Here is a 20,126-nt window from a genome sequence, read left to right on the forward strand (position 1 = left end):
TCTCTGCTCTTTGATTATACAGTTATTTATGGAAGAGATGTTCAGCCTCTGCTCTTTGATGATATCGTTCTTTATGAAAGAGATGTTCAGCCTCTCTGCTCTTTGATGATATAGTTATTTATGGAAGAGATGTTCAGCCCCTCTGCTCTTTGATTATACAGTTCTTTATGGGAGAGATGTTCAGCCTCTGGTCTTTGATGATACAGTTCTTTATGGAAGAGATGTTCAGCCTCTCTGCTCTTTGATGATACAGTTCTTTATGGAAGAGATGTTCAGCCTCTCTGCTCTTTGATGATACAGTTCTTTATGGAAGAGATGTTCAGCCTCTCTGCTCTTTGATGATACAGTTCTTTATGGAAGAGATGTTCAGCCCCTCTGCTCTTTGATGATAGTTATTTATGGAAGAGATGTTCAGCCGCTCTGCTCTTTGATGATAGTTATTTATGGAAGAGATGTTCAGCCGCTCTGCTCTTTGATGATACAGTTCTTTATGGAAGAGATGTTCAGCCCCTGGTCTTTGATGATACAGTTCTTTATGGAAGAGATGTTCAGCCTCTCTGCTCTTTGATGATACAGTTCTTTATGGAAGAGATGTTCAGCCTCTCTGCTCTTTGATGATACAGTTCTTTATGGAAGAGATGTTCAGCCTCTGCTCTTTGATGATACAGTTCTTTATGGAAGAGATGTTCAGCCTCTCTGCTCTTTGATTATACAGTTATTTATGGAAGAGATGTTCAGCCTCTGCTCTTTGATGATATCGTTCTTTATGGAAGAGATGTTCAGCCTCTCTGCTCTTTGATGATATAGTTATTTATGGAAGAGATGTTCAGCCTCTCTACTCTCTGATGATACAGTTCTTTATGGAAAAGATTTTCAGCCTCTCTGCTCTTTTTTAATGATACCGTTCTTTATGGAAGAGATGTTCAGCCTCTCTGCTCTCTGTTGATACAGTTATTTATGGAGGAGATGTTCAGCCTCTCTGCTCTTTAATGATACAGTTCTTTATGGAAGAGATGTTCAGCCCCTCTGCTCTTTGATTATACAGTTCTTTATGGGAGAGATGTTCAGCCCCTCTGCTCTTTGATTATACAGTTCTTTATGGAAGAGATGTTCAGCCTCTCTGCTCTTTGATGATAGTTATTTATGGAAGAGATGTTCAGCCGCTCTGCTCTTTGATGATACAGTTCTTTATGGAAGAGATGTTCAGCCTCTGGTCTTTGATGATACAGTTCTTTATGGAAGATGTTCATCCTCTCTGCTCTTTGATGATACAGTTCTTTATGGAAGAGATGTTCAGCCTCTGCTCTTTGATGATACAGTTCTTTATGGAAGAGATGTTCAGCCTCTCTGCTCTTTAATTATACAGTTATTTATGGAAGAGATGTTCAGCCGCTCTGCTCTTTGATGATACAGTTCTTTATGGAAGATGTTCAGCCTCTCTGCTCTTTGATGATACAGTTCTTTATGGAAGAGATGTTCAGCCTCTCTGCTCTTTGATTATACAGTTATTTATGGAAGAGATGTTCAGCCTCTGCTCTTTGATGATATCGTTCTTTATGAAAGAGATGTTCAGCCTCTCTGCTCTTTGATGATATAGTTATTTATGGAAGAGATGTTCAGCCTCTCTACTCTCTGATGATACAGTTCTTTATGGAAAAGATGTTCAGCCTCTCTGCTCTTTTTTAATGATACCGTTCTTTATGGAAGAGATGTTCAGCCTCTCTGCTCTCTGATGATACAGTTATTTATGGAAGAGATGTTCAGCCTCTCTGCTCTCTGATGATACAGTTCTTTATGGAAGAGATGTTCAGCCTCTGCTCTTTAATGATACAGTTCTTTATGGAAAAGATGTTCAGCTTCTCTGCTCTTTTTTAATGATACCGTTCTTTATGGATGAGATGTTCAGCTTCTCTGCTCTTTGATGATACAGTTCTTTATGGAAGAGATGTTCAGCCCCTGGTCTTTGATGATACAGTTCTTTATGGAAGAGATGTTCAGCCTCTGCTCTTTGATGATACAGTTCTTTATGGAAGAGATGTTCAGCCTCTCTGTTCTTTTTTTTTTTATGATACCGTTCTTTATGGAAGAGATGTTCAGACAGTAGAAGCTGATAGAGAAGAAAGAAGACGTGGGTGAGAGACGAGTGGACAGTTAAGAGTTTAAAGAGGGGGAAGAGAGGCTTGGGAGAGGAGAGAGAGGGAAGAGAGGCTTGGGAGAGGGAGAGAGAGGGGAAAGAGAGGTTTGGGAGAGGGGGAAGAGAGGTTTGGGAGAGGGAGAGGAGAGAGAGAGAGGGGGAAGAGAGGCATGGGAGAGGAGAGAGTGGTAAGAAAGGCTTGGGAGAGGGAGAGGAGAGAGGGGTAAGAGAGGCTTGGGAGGGGAAAGAGAGGGGGAAGAGAGGCTTGAGAGGGGGAAGAGGGGAAGGAGAGGGGGAAGAGAGGCTTGGGAGGGGGAAGAGAGGCTTGGGAGGGGGAAGAGAGGCTTGGGAGGGGGAAGAAAGGCTTGGGAGGGGAAAGAGAGGGGGAAGAGAGGAGAGAGGGGGAAGAGAGGCTTGGGAGGGGAAAGATAGGGGGAAGAGAGGCTTGGGAGGGGGAAGAGAGGGGGAAGAGAGGCTTGGGAGGGGGAAGAGAGGGGGAAGAGAGGCTTGGGAGGGGAAAGAAAGGCTTGGGAGGGGAAAGAGAGGGGGAAGAGAGGAGAGAGGGGGAAGAGAGGCTTGGGAGGGGGAAGAGAGGGGGAAGAGAGGCTTGGGAGGGGGAAGAGAGGCTTGGGAGGGGAAAGAGAGGGGGAAGAGAGGCTTGGGAGGGGGAAGAGAGGCTTGGGAGGGGAAAGAGAGGCAGTATGTTGAACTGCAGCCACAGTAAGCCCAGGTGCCATGTAGTCAAAACAGAATGAGAAGCGTGTGTGAGACACACCATCGATCAGGCACCCTCTGAACAGACCCCAAACACACACTCACACTGTATTAATAAACAATGCACACACCACGTGCATACACACACATCCTACCAACTCAGGCTATATACGCAGATCACACTCTCTTACACACACACACACACACACACACACACACACACACACGCAAAAAGTGCTTGTTTAATGGGGTCTGTGGCTTGCCTGGATGTGTTCCCATTTCACGAGGCTGGTTTCAGGAAAAGAAGGTTTAATTTTCCCAAAATAGAAACATATTTGTCATTCTATGTAGTGTGTGTGCCTGCCTGGTAACAAAATATTAACTGGAACTGTCTATTTATAGTAACTGTTCTGTAGTTGATTGAGGTTGATTATGTGTGCGGGACTGAGGGAAGAAGAAATAAAGGGAGAGAAGAAGAGGGACGGGTGGAAAAGAGGTAGAGAGGTAGACGTTCCATATCCTCCGTTTTGAAAAATGGAAACATTTGAGACGGTAGATACTAGGGCTGGGAATGGCTAGGGATCTCACCACACGATATTATCACCATACTGAGGGATCTCACCACACGATATTATCACCATACTGAGGGATCTCACCACACGATATTATCACCATACTGAGGGATCTCACCTCACGATATTATCACCATACTGAGGGATCTCACCACACGATATTATCACCATACTGAGGGATCTCACCTCACGATATTATCACCATACTGAGGGATCTCACCTCACGATATTATCACCATACTGAGGGATCTCACCTCACGATATTATCACCATACTGAGGGATCTCACCACACGATATTATCACCATACTGAGGGATCTCACCTCACGATATTATCACCATACTGAGGGATCTCACCACACGATATTATCACCATACTGAGGGATCTCACCTCACAATATTATCATCATATTGAGGGACCTCACCACACGATATTATCACCATACTGAGGGATCTCACCACATGATATTATCACCATACTGAGGGATCTCACCACACGATATTATCACCATACTGAGGGATCTCACCACACGATATTATCACCATACTGAGGGATCTCACCACACGATATTATCACATTACTGAGGGATCTCACCACACGATATTATCACCATACTGAGGGATCTCACCTCACGATATTATCACCATACTGAGGGACCTCACCACACGATATTATCACCATACTGAGGGATCCCACCTCACAATATTATCCCCATACTTAGGTGCCGATACGATATGTATTGCAATTATTTTCATGATTCTATGTATTGCGATTCGATACTGTGATTTTATTACGATTCGATGTTCCAAACATATTGCTCACCATATGTCTGCTGCAGAGGGACAAGAGAGAGCCATGAGAAAATTAGTTTTGATCAGTCATGGAAATAATAGGGCTGAAAACAAATTGTCTCCCTATTTAAAAATAAGCTGGAGAACAAGCTATGAAGGAAAAATACTGGAATTTTGGTGCAGGTACAGCCAACTAGTGCAAAAAATAATATTGCGATATTGTAAAAATTATACGATACAATATATTGTCAAAAATAATATCCTGATATGTAACTATCGATTCCCCCCCCATCACTAGTAGATAATGTGGGCCCATGGGGACACTGAGGTATTTCCTTTCATCAAAGCCTGAACATACACACACACACACACACACACACACAACCACACATACAGAGTACTCACAACCTCATTGCTATTTTCCTTATGTACAATAAAGGCTGGTTTTGACTCAAGCTCTCTCTCTCTCTCTACCTCCCCCCTCTCTATCTCTCTCTCTCTCTCTCTCTCTCTCTCTCTAACTCCCCCCTCTCTATCTCTCTCGCTCTCTCTAACTCCCCCCTCTCTATCTCTCTCGCTCTCTCTCTAACTCCCCCCTCTCTCTCTATCTCCCCCCTCTATCTCTCTCGCTCTCTCTCTAACTCCCCCCTCTCTATCTCTAACTCCCCCCTCTCTATCTCTCTCTCTAACTCCCCTCTCTCTACCTCCCCCCTCTCTCTCTACCTCCCACTCTCTCTCTTTCTCTCCCTCATATATTTCCCCTCCTCTATATCCCCTCTTTTGTCCCCTCTCTATTTTTCTCCCTCCCCCTCTCTATCTCTCCCCCTCTCCCTCCCACCCTCCCCCTCTCTATCTCTCCCCCTCTCCCTCCCACCCTCCCTCTCTCCCTCCCTATCTCTCCCCCTCTCCCTCCCACCCTCTCTCCCTCTCTATCTCTCCCCCTCTCCCTCCCACCCTCCCTCTCTCACTATCTGTAGGGCTATATGCGGCCTTTGAAGCATTCAGACAGTGGATCCCTAGTTGATCCCTCATTGGTGGATGAGATGTTCTATCAGATCCCAGAGATCCTGGAGCACCATGAGCACTTCCTGGAACAGGTCACCAGCTGCATCAGCCAATGGCACGACAAACAGACCGTGGGTCAGCTGCTTATCCAATCGGTAAGTACCTCCCTCCATCCAATCATTGTGAACCATGGATAATGGAAAAACCACGGGTGAAAGAAAGTCGGTATGGTCCAGTACCGGAAAACAAAAGAGTTAAAACAAAATGTCAAGAAAACTATAAGCTAGTACACGATTATTTACCACGACCGCATGTCTGCTGCATGAAAAATTAGCGAATTGATTTGAAACCCTGTGGTATACGCTCCAAATTGCATTGTGGTTCGACGAGAACACTTACATTTTACATACACTAAGTTGATGGTGCCTTTAAACAGCTTGGAAAATTCCAGAAAAATATGTCATGGGGAGGTAGAAGCTTCTGATAGGCAAATTGACATAATTTGAGTCAATTGGAGGTGTACCTGTGGATATATTTCAAGGCCTAACTTCAAACTCTGTGCCTCTTTGCTTGACATCATGGGAAAATCAAAATAAATCAGCCAAGACTTCCGAAAAACAATTGTAGACCTCCACAAGTCTGGTTCATCCTTGGGAGCAATTTCCAAACACCTGAAGGTACCACGTTCATCTGTACAAACAACAGTACGCAAGTATAAACACCATGGGACCACGCAGCCGTCATACCGCTCAGGAAGGAGACGCGTTCTGTCTCCTAGAGATGAACGTTCTTTGGTACGAAAAGTGCAAATCAATCCCAAAACAACAGCAAAGGACCTTGTGAAGATGCTGGAGGAAACGGGTACAAAAGTATCTATATCCACAGTAAAACTAGTCCTATATCGACATAACCTGAAAGGCTGCTCAGCAAGGAAGAAACCACTGCTCCAAAACCGCCATAAAAAAGACAGACTACGGTTTGCAATTGCTCATGGGGACAAAGATCTTACTTTTTGGAGAAATGTCCTCTGGTCTGATGAAGCAAAAATAGAACTGTTTGGCTATAATGACCATCGTTATATTTGGAGGAAAAATGTGGGAATGTGATGAAAGAAATAAAAGCTGAAATAAATCATTCTCTCTACTATTATTCTGACATTTCACATTCTTAAAATTAAAGTGGTGATCCTAACTGACCTAAGACAGGGAATTTGTACTAGTATTAGATGTCATGAATTGTGAAAAACTGAGTTTAAATGTATTTGGCTAAATTGTATGTAAACTTCCGACTTCAATTGTAAATGTTCTACCTTTTGGTCATGTAGTGTACCTCTGAGAGAGAGAGAGACACGGCACACACACACAGACACACACACACACTTCACCCCTAAATAGTAAGGTACAGTGACTTCCCCCTGACCCTCCTACCTCCTGTAAGTCCATGGTCCATGTTAACCCCCTGTCTCCTCTCCTGGTCAATGTTAACCACCTGTCTCCTCTCCTAGTCCATGTTCACCCCCTGTCTCCTCTCCTAGTCCATGTTAACCCCTGTCTCCTCTCCTAGTCCATGTTAACCCCCTGTCTCCTCTCCTAGTCCATGTTAACCCCCTGTCTCCTCTCCTGGTCCATGTTAACCCCCTGTCTCCTCTCCTGGTCCATGTTAAACCCCGTCTCCTCTCCTAGTCCATGTTAACCCCCTGTCTCCTGTCCTGGTCCATGTTAACCCCCTGTCTCCTCTCCTGGTCCATGTTAACCCCCTGTCTCCTCTCCTGGTCCATGTTAACCCCCTGTCTCCTCTCCTGGTCCATGTTAACCCCCTGTCTCCTCTCCTGGTCCATGTTAACCCCCTGTCTCCTCTCCTGGTCCATGTTAACCCCCTGTCTCCTCTCCTGGTCCATGTTAACCCCCTGTCTCCTCTCCTGGTCCATGTTAACCCCCTGTCTCCTCTCCTGGTCCATGTTAACCCCCTGTCTCCTCTCCTAGTCCATGTTCACCCCCTGTCTCCTTTCCTAGTCCATGTTAACCACCTGTCTCCTCTCCTAGACCATGTTAACCCCTTGTCTCCTCTCCTAGTCCATATTAACCCCCTGTCTCCTCTCCTAGTCCATGTTAACCCCCTGTCTCCTCTCCTAGTCCATGTTAACCCCCTGTCTCCTCTCCTAGTCCATGTTAACCCCCTGTCTCCTCTCCTAGTCCATGTTAACCACCTGTCTCCTCTCCTGGTCCATGTTAACCCCCTGTCTCCTCTCCTGGTCTATGTTAACTCCCTGTCTCCTCTCCTAGTCCATGTTAACCCCCTGTCTCCTCTCCTAGTCCATGTTAACCCCCTGTCTCCTCTCCTAGTCCATGTTAACCCCCTGTCTCCTCTCCTAGTCCATGTTAACCCCCTGTCTCCTCTCCTGGTCCATGTTAACCCCCTGTCTCCTCTCCTAGTCCATGTTAACCCCCTGTCTCCTCTCCTAGTCCATGTTAACCCCCTGTCTCCTCTCCTAGTCCATGTTAACCCCCTGTCTCCTCTCCTAGTCCATGTTAACCCCTTGTCTCCTCTCCTAGTCCATGTTAACCCCCTGTCTCCTCTCCTAGTCCATGTTAACCCCCTGTCTCCTCTCCTAGTCCATGTTAACCCCCTGTCTCCTCTCCTAGTCCATGTTAACCCCCTGTCTCCTCTCCTAGTCCATGTTAACCCCCTGTCTCCTCTCCTGGTCCATGTTAACTCCCTGTCTCCTCTCTTAGTCCATGTTAACTCCTTGTCTCCTCTCATGGTCCATGTTAACCCCGTCTCCTCTCCTGGTCCATGTTAACACCGTCTCCTCTCCTGGTCCATGTTACCCATCTGCTGGTAGCCCTCTGGTTCACCACAACACACACACCTCCCAGGCCAAAAGAACATAGGCCTTAGTCTCTCCCTCTGGGGGCAGAGAGACTTATTCTAACCGGTATAGCATCGCTAGCCTATGCAATCAGATTGTGTAGCATTGTTAGCCCATGCAAGTAAAATGCAGTCAGACTGTGTAGCATTGTTAGCCCATGCTAGTGGAATGCATTTAGAATATGTGGCATTGTTACCCCATTCTAGTGGAATGTAGCGAGTACTAATCCCTTGACCTGTCTGAACTGCCTTTGAGCTAGACATTTCTGCTACAGTGAGGTCAACTTTCGGAGTGTGTGTATTGTGTGTGTGTGTGTGTGTGTCTGACATGTCAGTTTACACACAGATGTCATGTCCCTCAACCTCCCCTCACCGCTTTCCCCTCACCCCGTCTCCCTCACCCCCGTCTCTCTCACCCCTCTATCTCACCCCCTCACCCCTCTCTCTCACCCCCCTCACCCCTCTCTCTCACCCCCTTCACCCCTCTATCTCACCCCCTCACCCCTCTCTCTCACCCCCCTCACCCCTCTATCTCACCCCTCTCTCCCACCCCCCTCACCCCTCTCTCTCACCGCTCTCTCACCCACTTCACCCCTCTCTCTCTTACCCCCCTCACCCCTCTCTCCCACCCCCCTCACCCCTCTCTCTCACCGCTCTCTCACCCCCTTCACCCCTCTCTCTCTTACCCCCCTCACCCCTCTCTCCCACCCCCCTCACCCCTCTCTCTCACCGCTCTCCCACCCCCTTCACCCCTCTCTCTCCCACCCCCCTCACCCCTCTCTCTCTTACCCCCCTCACCCCTCTCTCTCTTACCCCCCTCACCCCTCACCCCTTCTCCCCCTCTACAGTTCAGCCCCTTGTGATGATACCCTGTCAAAACACATCTGTCTCAGTAGCCCTGAACTGGCCTGACCCCGTGTACTAGCACACACAGAACCTCTGTGCCGTCTATGCAGTCCTGCTCCCTCCTTTGACAGACAGCCGACAGTAACATCATGTATAGTTGGTAGAGCATTGCGCTTGTAACACCAGGATAGTGGGTTCGATTCCCGGGACCACCCATACGTAAAATGTATGCACGCATGACTGTAAGTCGATTAGGATAAAAGCATCTGCTAAATGGCAAATATTATTATTACATATTAGATTAGAGAGAGGCTAAAATACAGATATTATACTGTAAAGACTCTATATTATAGAGCCAGGGAGGTTGTGTAAGAGACTTGGCCTGCCAGTTAGGGTCAACCTTGCATTTCTAGACCTCCATTCTGTTTACTTTCTGTCCATTCCACCTGTCCAGACTCCAGAGTGTGTATATTTGGGTTATGAATATAGTGTGTTTATGTGGGTGTATTGGGAGCTGTGGATGTCATGTTTGAATGTCTGAGCAGTTCATTCCAGATTGATGAAGGAGAGAGAGAGACTTATGCTCTTTGAGATATCTCCACTTAAAGATCCAATGCAGCCGTTTTTATCTCAAAATCAAATCATTTCTGGGTAACAATTAAGTACCTTACTGTGATTGTTTTAAATTAAAATGGTGAAAAATAAACAGAAATTGCTTCTTAGCAATACTTTTGCTAGAACTGTCTGGGAGTGTTCTGAGTGGGAGGGGACAACTGAAAACTAGCTCTGTTTCTTATTGGTCTATTCTTATTCCAACCTCGTAGTGTGGAAATGTATTTAAAACATTTTTGACTGCACTGTCCCTTTAAAAGGAGAAGAAATGATGCCTCACACATTAGAGGGGAAAGAGTGACAGAAGAGGATGGGGAGAGGGGCTGCTTGTGTAACTGGAGGGAAGGAGAGAGGGGTTACAGGTGACAGCGTAGGTGGATAGCACAGGACGCTGCTGAGGGGAGGACATCTCATAATAATGGCTGGAATGGAGTCAATGGAATGGTATCAAACACATGGAAACCATGGAAACCATGTGTTTGATGTGTTCAATACCATTCCATGTATTCCGTTCCATCCATTACTATGAGCCCGTCCTACCCAATTAAGCTGCCACCGGCCGCCTGTGGTGTATATCACCTGATTTATTACTTTGTGAACGTCAGAGCATCCTTTCTCCATCCTGCTATCACTCCTTACAGATGTAGAGAGGGACGGAGGAGAGAGGGACGGAGGAGAGGGACGGAGGAGAGGGGGACTGAGGAGAGGGGGACGGAGGAGAGAGGGACGGAGGAGAGAGGGACGGAGGAGAGGGGGACTGAGGAGAGGGGGACTGAGGAGAGGGGGACTGAGGAGAGGGGGACTGAGGAGAGAGGGACGGAGGAGAGGGGGACTGAGGAGAGGGGGACGGAGGAGAGGGGGACGGAGGAGAGGGGGACGGAGGAGAGGGGGACGGAGGAGAGGGGGACTGAGGAGAGAGGGACTGAGGAGAGAGGGCAGCTCTTTTCATGAGGGGTTGTAATGCCTATTTCTGTTATAACTGATTCCAGCGGCTGACCCAAAACATCACCGGCGGAGGAGAGGCACTCGGAGCGGCTGCTGGTTCGACTTAGGAGGCGCGCACATCACCCACCGCTTCCAAGTATTCTACTCGCTAATGTTCAGTCTTTGGTTAATAAGCTCGACGAACAACAGGCAAGGATTTCCTTCCAGAGAGACATCAAGGCCTGTAACATCCTCTGTTTCACGGAAACATGGCTCTCTTGGGATATTCTGTCGGAATCGGTCCAGCCAGATGGGTTCTCAGTTCATCGCGCAGACAGGAATAAATATCTCTCCGGGAAGCAGAAGGGCGGAGGTGTGTGTTTCATGATTAACGACACATGGTGTAATTGTAGTAACATAGAGGAACTCGAGTCCTCCTGTTCACCCAACCTAGAATATCTCACAATCAAATGCTGACCGTATTATCTCCCAAGATAATTTTCTTCGGTTAATGTCACGGCCGTGTATATCCCCCCTCAAGCCGATACCACGACGGCCCTCAAAGAACTTCACTAGACCTCATGCAAACTGGAAACCACATATCCTGAGGCTGCATTTATTGTAGCCGGGGATTTTAACAAAGCAAATTTGAGGACTAGGCTGCCGAAGTTCTATCAACATTATTGACTGTTGTACTCGCGCTGCTAAAATCCTCGACCATTGCTAATCGAACATCCGAGATGGTTATAAGGCCCTCCCCCGCCCTCCTTTCGGCAAATCTGACCACGACTCCATTTTGCTTCTCCCTTCCTATAGGCAGAAACTCAAACAGGAAGTACCTGTGCTAAGGACTATTCAACGCTGGTCTGACCAATCGGAATCCACGCTTCAAGATTGTTTTGATCACGCGGACTGGGATATGTTCCGGGTAGCTTCTGAAAATAATTGAGACGTATACACTGAAACGGTGACTGAGTTTATCAGGAAGTGTATAGGTGATGTTGTGACAACTGTGACTATTAAAACCTACCCTAACCAGAAACCGTGGATAGATGGCAGCATTCGCGCAGATCTGAAAGCGCGAACCACCGCATTCAACCATGGCAAGGTGACTGGGAATATGGCAGAATACAAACAGTGTAACTACTCACTCCGCAAGTCAATTAAACTGGCAAAACATCAGTATAGAGACAAAGTGGAGTCGCAATTCAACGGCTCAGACACAAGACGTATGTGGCAGGGTCTACAGACAATCACGGACTACAAAAGGAAAACCAGCCACGTCGCCGACACCGACGTCTCGCTTCCAGACAAGCTAAACACCTTTTTCGCCCTCTTTGAGGATAACACAGTGCCACTGACGAGGCCCACTACCAAGGACTGTGGCCTCTCCTTCTCCATGGCGACATGATTAAGACATTTAAGCATGATAACCCCCGCAAGGCTTCCGGCCCAGACGGCATCCCTAACCGCGTCCTCAGAGCATGTGCAGACCAGCTGGCTGGTGTGTTTACAGACATATTAAATCTTTCCATATCCCAGTCTGCTGTTCCCACATGCTTCAAGATGTCCACCATTGTTCCTGTACCCAAAAAAGCAAAGGTAACTTAACTAAATGACTATCGCCCTGTAGCACTCAACTCTGTCATCATGAAGTGCTTTGAGAGACTAGTCAAGGATCATATCACCTCTACCTTACCTGTCACCCTAGACCCACTCCAATTTGCATACCGCCCCAAAAGATCCACAGACGATGCAATCGCCATCACACTGCACACTGCCCTATCCCATCTGGACAAGAGGAATACCTATGTAAGAATGCTGTTCATTGACTATAGCTCAGCATTCAACACCATAGTACCTTCCAAGCTCATCATTAAGCTCGAGGTCCTGGATCTGAACCCCGCCCTGTGCAACTGGGTCCTGGACTTCCTGACGGGCCGCCCCCAGGTGGTGAAGGTAGGAAACAACATCTCCACTTTGCTGATCCTCAACACTGGGGCCCCACAAGGGTGCGTGCTCAGCCCCCTCATGTACTCCCTGTTCAACCATGACTGTGTGGCTAAGCACGCCTCCAGAATTTGGAAAGCTTCAAGTTCCTTGGTGTACACATCACCGACAAACTGAAATGGTCCACCCACGCAGACAGTGTGGTGAAGAAGGCGCAACAGAGCCTCTTCAACCTCAGGAGGCTGAAGAAATTTGGCTTAGCACCTAAAACCCTCACAAACTTTTACAGATGCACAATTGAGAGCATCCTGTTGGGCTGTATCACCGCCTGGTACGGCAACTGCACCGCCCACAACCGCAGGGCTCTCCAGAGGGTGGTGCGGTCTGCCGAACGCATTACCGGGGGCAAACTACCCGCCCTCCAAGACACATACAGCACCCGATGTCACAGGAAGGCCAAGAAGATCATCAAGGACATCAACCACCCGAGCCACTGCCTGTTCACCCCGCTATCATCCAGAAGGCGAGGTCAATACAGGTGCATCAAAGCTGGGACCGAGAGAATGAAAAACAGCTTCTATCTCAAGGCCATCAGACTGTTAAATAGCCATCACTAGCACATTAGAGGCTGCTGCTGCCTATTGAAATCACTGGCCACTTTAAGAAATGGAACACTAGTCACTTTAATAATGTTTACATATCTTGCACTACTCATCTCATATGTACAGTGGGGAAAAAAAGTATTTAGTCAGCCACCAATTGTGCAAGTTCTCCCACATAAAAAGATGAGAGAGGCCTGTAATTTTCATCATAGGTACACATTAACTATGACAGACAAAACCAGAAAAAAAATCCAGAAAATCACATTGTAGGATTTTTTATGAATTTATTTGCAAATTATGGTGGAAAATAAGTATTTGGTCACCTACAAACAAGCAAGATTTCTGGCTCTCACAGACCTGTAACTTCTTCTTTAAGAGGCTCCTCTGTCCTCCACTCGTTACCTGTATTAATGGCACCTGTTTGAACTTATTATCAGTATAAAAGACACCTGTCCACAACCTCAAACAGTCACACTCCAAACTCCACTATGGCCAAGACCAAAGAGCTGTCAAAGGACACCAGAAACAAAATTGTAGACCTGCACCAGGCTGGGAAGACTGAATCTGCAATAGGTAAGCAGCTTGGTTTGAAGAAATCAACTGTGGGAGCAATTATTAGGAAATGGAAGACATACAAGACCACTGATAATCTCCCTCGATCTGGGGCTCCACGCAAGATCTCACCCCGTGGGGTCAAAATGATCACAAGAACGGTGAGCAAAAATCCCAGAACCACACGGGGGGACCTAGTGAATGACCTGCAGAGAGCTGGGACCAAAGTAACAAAGCCTACCATCAGTAACACACTACACCGCCAGGGACTCAAATCCTGCAGTGCCAGACGTGTCCCCCTGCTTAAGCCAGTACATGTCCAGGCCCGTCTGAAGTTTGCTAGAGTGCATTTGGATGATCCAGAAGAGGATTGGGAGAATGTCATATGGTCAGATGAAACCAAAATATAACTTTTTGGTAAAAACTCAACTCGTCGTGTTTGGAGGACAAAGAATGCTGAGTTGCATCCAAAGAACACCATACCTACTGTGAAGCATGGGGGTGGAAACATCATGCTTTGGGGCTGTTTTTCTACAAAGGGACCAGGACGACTGATCCGTGTAAAGGAAAGAATGAATGGGGCCATGTATCGTGAGATTTTGAGTGAAAACCTCCTTCCATCAGCAAGGGCATTGAAGATGAAACGTGGCTGGGTCTTTCAGCATGACAATGATCCCAAACACACCGCCCGGGCAACGAAGGAGTGGCTTCGTAAGAAGCATTTCAAGGTCCTGGAGTGGCCTAGCCAGTCTCCAGATCTCAACCCCATAGAAAATCTTTGAAGGGAGTTGAAAGTCCGTGTTGCCCAGCGACAGCCCCAAAACATCACTGCTCTAGAGGAGATCGGCATGGAGGAATGGGCCAAAATACCAGCAACAGTGTGTGAAAACCTTGTGAAGACTTACAGAAAACGTTTGACCTGTGTCATTGCCAACAAAGGGTATATAACAAAGTATTGAGAAACTTTTGTTATTGATCAAATACTTATTTTCCACCATAATTTGCAAATAAATTCATTAAAAATCCTACAATGTGATTTTCTGGATTTTTTTCCCTCATTTTGTCTGTCATAGTTGATGTGTACCTATGATGAAAATTACAGGCCTCTCTCATCTTTTTAAGTGGGAGAACTTGCACAATTGGTGGCTGACTAAATACTTTTTTTCCCCACTGTATATACTGCATTCTGTTCAATAATATTCTACTGTATCTTAGTCCATGCCGCTCTGTCATTGCTTGTCCATATATGCATATATTCTTAAATCCCATTGCTTACTAGTTTTGTGTGTATTGGGTATATGTTGTGGAATTGTTAGATATTACTTGTTAGATATTACTGCACTGTCAGAGCTGGAAGCACAAGCATTTCGCTACACCCGCTATAACATCTGCTAAACACGTTTATGTGACAAATAAAATTTGATTTGATTTGAACTATGGACAGGATTCTTCAATGAAATGTTTGTTGTCTTTCAACAAGAGACGACTAGTTTTCTTGCACATTTTTCACTTGAGAAATACTGCACCAAACATCTTAATTAGATGTAAAATTGCGCGACTAAGACCTCTGCAAAAACATTAATTTATTACAGATTTCATGATTTATCTTACATAAATTCAGACTATTTTGTCTATGTTGTTGCTACGGCGTCTCTAAAGGGACAAACAGTAATATTGCAATTTTTTCTTGTTTTTCAAGCTAAAGTATGCGAGGCACAGACGTTCACTTCACCTAGCCGAGTTCTGCTAGGAGTAAACAGAACCTAGTATGGGGGGAGGGGGGGGGACCTTAACAGTATGTTTATATTCATGTTTTCCTGTTAACATTCTCTCTCTCCTCCCCTCTCTATATTTCTCTCTTGTACACAGTTCTCCAAAGAGATTCTTGCTAATATTTATTCAGCATACATCGATAACTTTCTGAACGCCAAAGACGCAGTGAGGATCGCAAAGGAGGCGAAGCCAGCATTCCTCAAGTTCCTGGAGGTGAGTGTGTATGTCCACTGTCTACTGTCTATATGAGTGTGTTTCTGTAGGTGAGTGTGATGCACGGACTTGTCTCTAACTGTCTTTATCTACCGTGTGTGTGTGTCTGTGTGTGTGTCTCTCTGTGTGTGTGTGTGTGTCTCTGTGTGTATCTCTGTGTGTGTGTGTGTGTGTTTGTGTGTGTGTGTGTGTGTGTGTGTGTGTGTGCACATCCTGTCCCTCCTGCTCGTCCAATAGCAGTTTTCTCAGGAGGTTTTCTTTGGAAAGAGACACTCGATTGCTGATCCCCTGGTCCCGGGCGTACACTACACAACTTTCAAAATCCTAACGACGCTGAGCCTATCACATTAAATGACCGTCTTTCCCGTAGTTGTTTGTCTTGACAACGTAGTGGTGCACACACTAAACGATGTGGCACAGACGAACGGTCACACACTACAAGATTCTTCACTTGGTTGTGAGAATTCTCTTGAAAACCAGTGATGAGATTAGATTGTTAACGAGCTGTGGCTCAAAGCAGCCTCATAAACGTTTTCAGTCAGACATTCACGCTTGCCATACAGAGTTGAAATATCTAGCCAACATTTTGACTTGAAAACATTGCTTGTGAACTTCAGAGCTGTAACGATTTGACGCTTTGGTTAAAGGAAAGTACAAACGCATACTAGTAGTAGTGATCGCTCCTGCTGGACAGTCTACACATCCTGGTGATGGGAAACAACGTTATCATCTCACTGGCCTCTTCCCTGGCAAGCTCTCATTGGCTGATCACCGTTCCCGTAACTTGCACGTTCACACTACATTGCAGATTTTGTGCCAATAAAATCAAACGTTTGAAAATATCGGGACGTCTGGGACTGCTCAAACACAGGACCGGCCACGCGCCCCGAGTAGGCAACGACATGGTGATTTTGTCTCCAATCTCAAACACTTGTTTGGGACAGCTTAATTGGGGCCAAATCGTGTAGCGTACGCCTGGCTTGAGGTAGAGCAGTCTGGCCCAGCTCACTAGTGTGACAGGCAGGTTCCACTGAAGTGAATCATTTACATTTTAGTAATTTAGCAGATGCTCTTATCCAGAGCGACTTACAGTTAGTGCATTCATCTTAAAATAGCTAGGTGGGACAACCACATATCTCAGTCATAGTAAGTACATTTTTCCTCAATAAAGTATCTATCAGCAAAGTCAGAGCTAGTAAGGGGGGAAAGTCAAGTGTGAGTGTTGGTTCACGAAAATAATATTTTATTTTTCTTCGAAGAGGTAGGGTTTCAGATGTTTTTGGAAGATGGGCAGGGACTCTGCTGTCCTAGCTTCAGGGGGAAGCTGGTTGGACTGGGCTGAGCGGGAGCTGCCCTCCCGTAGGGGTGGGAGGGCCAAGAGACCAGAGGTGCCAGAATGGACTACTTGGGTCGGGGTGTAGGGTTTGAGCATAGCCTGAAGTTAGGGAGGGGAAGTTCCTCACTAGTGACAGACAGAGTTGAGACATGGAGTTCAAAACATGTGGATGTCTAGTTCAGTGTGTGTGTGTGTATAGTGTTTGTGTGTGTGTGTGTGTGTGTGTGTGTGTGTGTGTGTGTGTGTGTGTGTTTCTCCAGTCACCTATCGGCTGTTGTTTTATTCCGCTCTATAGTTGACCTTTGACCAGACTAGATGATGACCATTAAAAAGTCACAGGAATGTGACTGATCAGAATGTGGAACCATAGCGCCATCTAGTGTCTATGGAGAAACCAGACAGATTATTCACACTGTATGGCTCATATGCATGTCTGACTAGAACTCTGCCCCGTTCTCCCTTTCTCTCCCTTTCTCTCCCTTTCTCTCTCTTCTTTCGCTCCTTCTCTCTCCCACCTTCCTCTCTCTTCCTCCTCCCCCCCCCCACAGACCAGTATGCGTGAGAACAAGGAGAAGCAGGCCCTGGGTGATCTGATGATCAAGCCTGTCCAGAGAATCCCCCGTTATGAGCTGCTGGTCAAGGTGAGTCCCCTCCCCTCTGCCTAACTGGTCAAGGTGAGTCCCCTGCCCATGGTTCCCTCTGCCTAACTGGGATAAGTCCTAGGTGAGTCCAAGGCTTCTCCTGGCCTAGCTGTTTCCAAAATGTCAAACAGTTTAATGTTGAAGGCCTGCCTATGAAAGATTAAGGTAAGCAGGTGTATTCTCTTCCTTTACTTGGTAGTAAAATGTGTGTGTCCCTGTTCTCTAGGATCTGTTGAAGCACACTCCTGAGGAACATCCAGACCACCCGTTGCTATTGGATGCCCAGAGAGACATCAAGCGATTGGCTGAGAAGATCAATAAGGGGCGTCGCTCTGCGGAGGAGGTGGAGAGGGAGACACGCGTCATGCAGGAGATAGAGGCCCACATCGAGGGAGTGGAACACGTCAGAGATGTAGGACACACATATATACTCTCATTTTGTTAAAGATGCTATTATACCTTGTGCTTTCTTTTGCTATCTCAAAGTTTATGATACTGTAATAATGATGATAATCTGTCTCCCTTTCTCTCTCTCTCTGTCAGATCCTTAACCCAATGAGGAAGTTCCTGAGACAGGAGATGGTGGTGGAGGCGGTGAGACTGAGACAGTAGATTGACATTTAGATAAACAGTGTGCTATTATGATGATCTTCCAGATAGACTTACAGCAGAGACTGCCCTCCGTCAGATATCAATCTAGATAACAGATAAGAAGGATTGGATCTCTCTCTCTTGCGCTTTCTCTCTTTCCTTCTCTCTTTCTTTCTCTCTCACTCTTTCTTTCTCTCTTTTTCTCACTCTCTTTCTCTCTCTCGCTCTCTCTCTGTCTGTCTGTCCGTCTGTCTCTCACTCTCTCTCTCCTCTCTCTCTCTCTCTGCAGAAGACCGTGGGGGGTAAGAAGGACCGTTCTCTCTTCCTCTTCAGTGATCTGCTCATCTGCACCACACTGAAGAGGAAGTCTGGATCCCTGAGACGCAGCTCCATGAGCCTGTGAGTCTCACACACACACACACACACACACACACACACACAAACAAACCTGCAATGCAGCTGCTTGAGCTTCTGAGTCACAATATAGAATGACAACAGACAGATCAGTCCAACAGACAGATCGGTCCATCAGACAGATCGGTCCATCAGACAGATCAGTCCAACAGACAGATCAGTCCAACAGAAAGATCAGTCCAACAGACAGATCAGCCCAACAGACAGATCAGTCCAACAGACAGATCAGTCCAACAGACAGATTAGTCCAACAGACAGATCAGTCCAACAGACAGATCAGTCCAACAGACAGATCAGTCCAACAGACAGATCAGTCCAACAGACAGATCAGCCCAACAGACAGATCGGTCCATCTTGTATTTTTCCACTCCACTCACTAACAACCCTCCTGGGAATCCCTATTGGATGAGTAGGGACTGTATGGGTCAACACCCTCAACAAGCGGGCAATTCAAAGACTTTATATCAGAATCTGAGTTAGCAATGTTATCCCCTTAACCCCTACGTTCACCACATTGAGGTATAAAAGAACTAGAGATGTCCGACCTTTGTTTTCAACGTAATCTACTCACGTTCGCATATGCCAATTCATGGACCGTCTATATCCGGGTTGCATTCGGTTTACACGGCCCTCGGTGTGCACAGGGAGCAGTGCGAGCAGCGTCGACACATCATTCAAAAACATGGCAAACATTGGATGAATATAAATTGTTAATATCTTTGGCTGAGTGATGAAAACAAATCGGCCTCAGCTACAATTATTTGAATAATTCAATGGATGTTTTGTGCACAAAGGTTATGACTAAAATGTCTTATTAGGAATTTTCAAATCTGACTTCTCTATGGGGCCGGACGTCAGTTAAACTGCAGTACTGAAGCAAGACTGTGGGAGTAGTCAAAACCGGAACACTGGCCCCTTGGTTCACCCATAGAGATAGATAGAGGACTCATCTTTGTATCTGGCCATTATAGCGTCTGTGAAAGCTTCAATGGCGCTGCCCATGCTATCTCCATTTTGAAGTAGACCATTTTCTTCTTCATGATTGGCTGATCCCTCCTGATGACCTGGTTGGACATGAAGGATCAGCCAATGACGTTGGAAGTCCCACCCTGTTGATTATATTAAAATGGTGGAGCCCTCAATGTCGCTGCCCATGCTAATACAGCTTTTTGGCTACTAGAGACCTCTATCATTCTCTATGGGTTCACCCCCTCATTTACAGTGTTAAATAAAAGGAGACTTTCTTGCTGCCCCCTGGTGTTGCCTGACACACATTACACTTTCTGCATCGTACACAGAAATGACTGTTTCTCTCCCTGTCCTCTCGTCTTTCTATCTCCTCCTCTTCCAGGTACTCTGCTGCCAGTGTGATCGACACTTCCAGTAAATATAAATTCCTGTGGAAACTTCCCCTAGAGGATGTGGAGATGGTGAAAAGTAAGACTCCTGAGGGCTCATGGGATGTGTAGTTTATATGTATATGAGATTATACTGCAGTTCTTCCTTCATCCCAGTACTCATGGGGATATGTAGTTTATATATATCTGAGATGATACTGTATTCTTCCTGTATCCCAGTGTTCATGGGA

The 20,126-nt window shown here is 46.3% G+C and overlaps 1 protein-coding gene across 1 annotated transcript in view; it reads left to right on the plus strand.

The window, feature by feature from the left end:
* Nucleotides 1–20,126, plus strand: part of LOC311101903 (rho guanine nucleotide exchange factor 17-like) — a gene marked incomplete at its 5' end in the record, with an annotated part of 98,728 nt that overhangs the window by 69,651 nt on the left and 8,951 nt on the right. Inside the window, 7 exons of the mRNA XM_084143138.1 lie at nucleotides 5,189–5,371; nucleotides 15,440–15,556; nucleotides 17,441–17,533; nucleotides 17,760–17,945; nucleotides 18,077–18,127; nucleotides 18,414–18,523; nucleotides 19,890–19,975. Of these exons, the coding sequence (XP_083999264.1) occupies nucleotides 5,189–5,371; nucleotides 15,440–15,556; nucleotides 17,441–17,533; nucleotides 17,760–17,945; nucleotides 18,077–18,127; nucleotides 18,414–18,523; nucleotides 19,890–19,975 (826 nt within the window). The remainder of the gene's footprint in view (nucleotides 1–5,188; nucleotides 5,372–15,439; nucleotides 15,557–17,440; nucleotides 17,534–17,759; nucleotides 17,946–18,076; nucleotides 18,128–18,413; nucleotides 18,524–19,889; nucleotides 19,976–20,126) is intronic.

The sequence above is a fragment of the Coregonus lavaretus genome, assembly GCF_964263955.1.
Source record: "Coregonus lavaretus genome assembly, chromosome: 26".
In the NCBI taxonomy this organism is placed as follows: Eukaryota; Metazoa; Chordata; class Actinopteri; order Salmoniformes; family Salmonidae; genus Coregonus; species Coregonus lavaretus.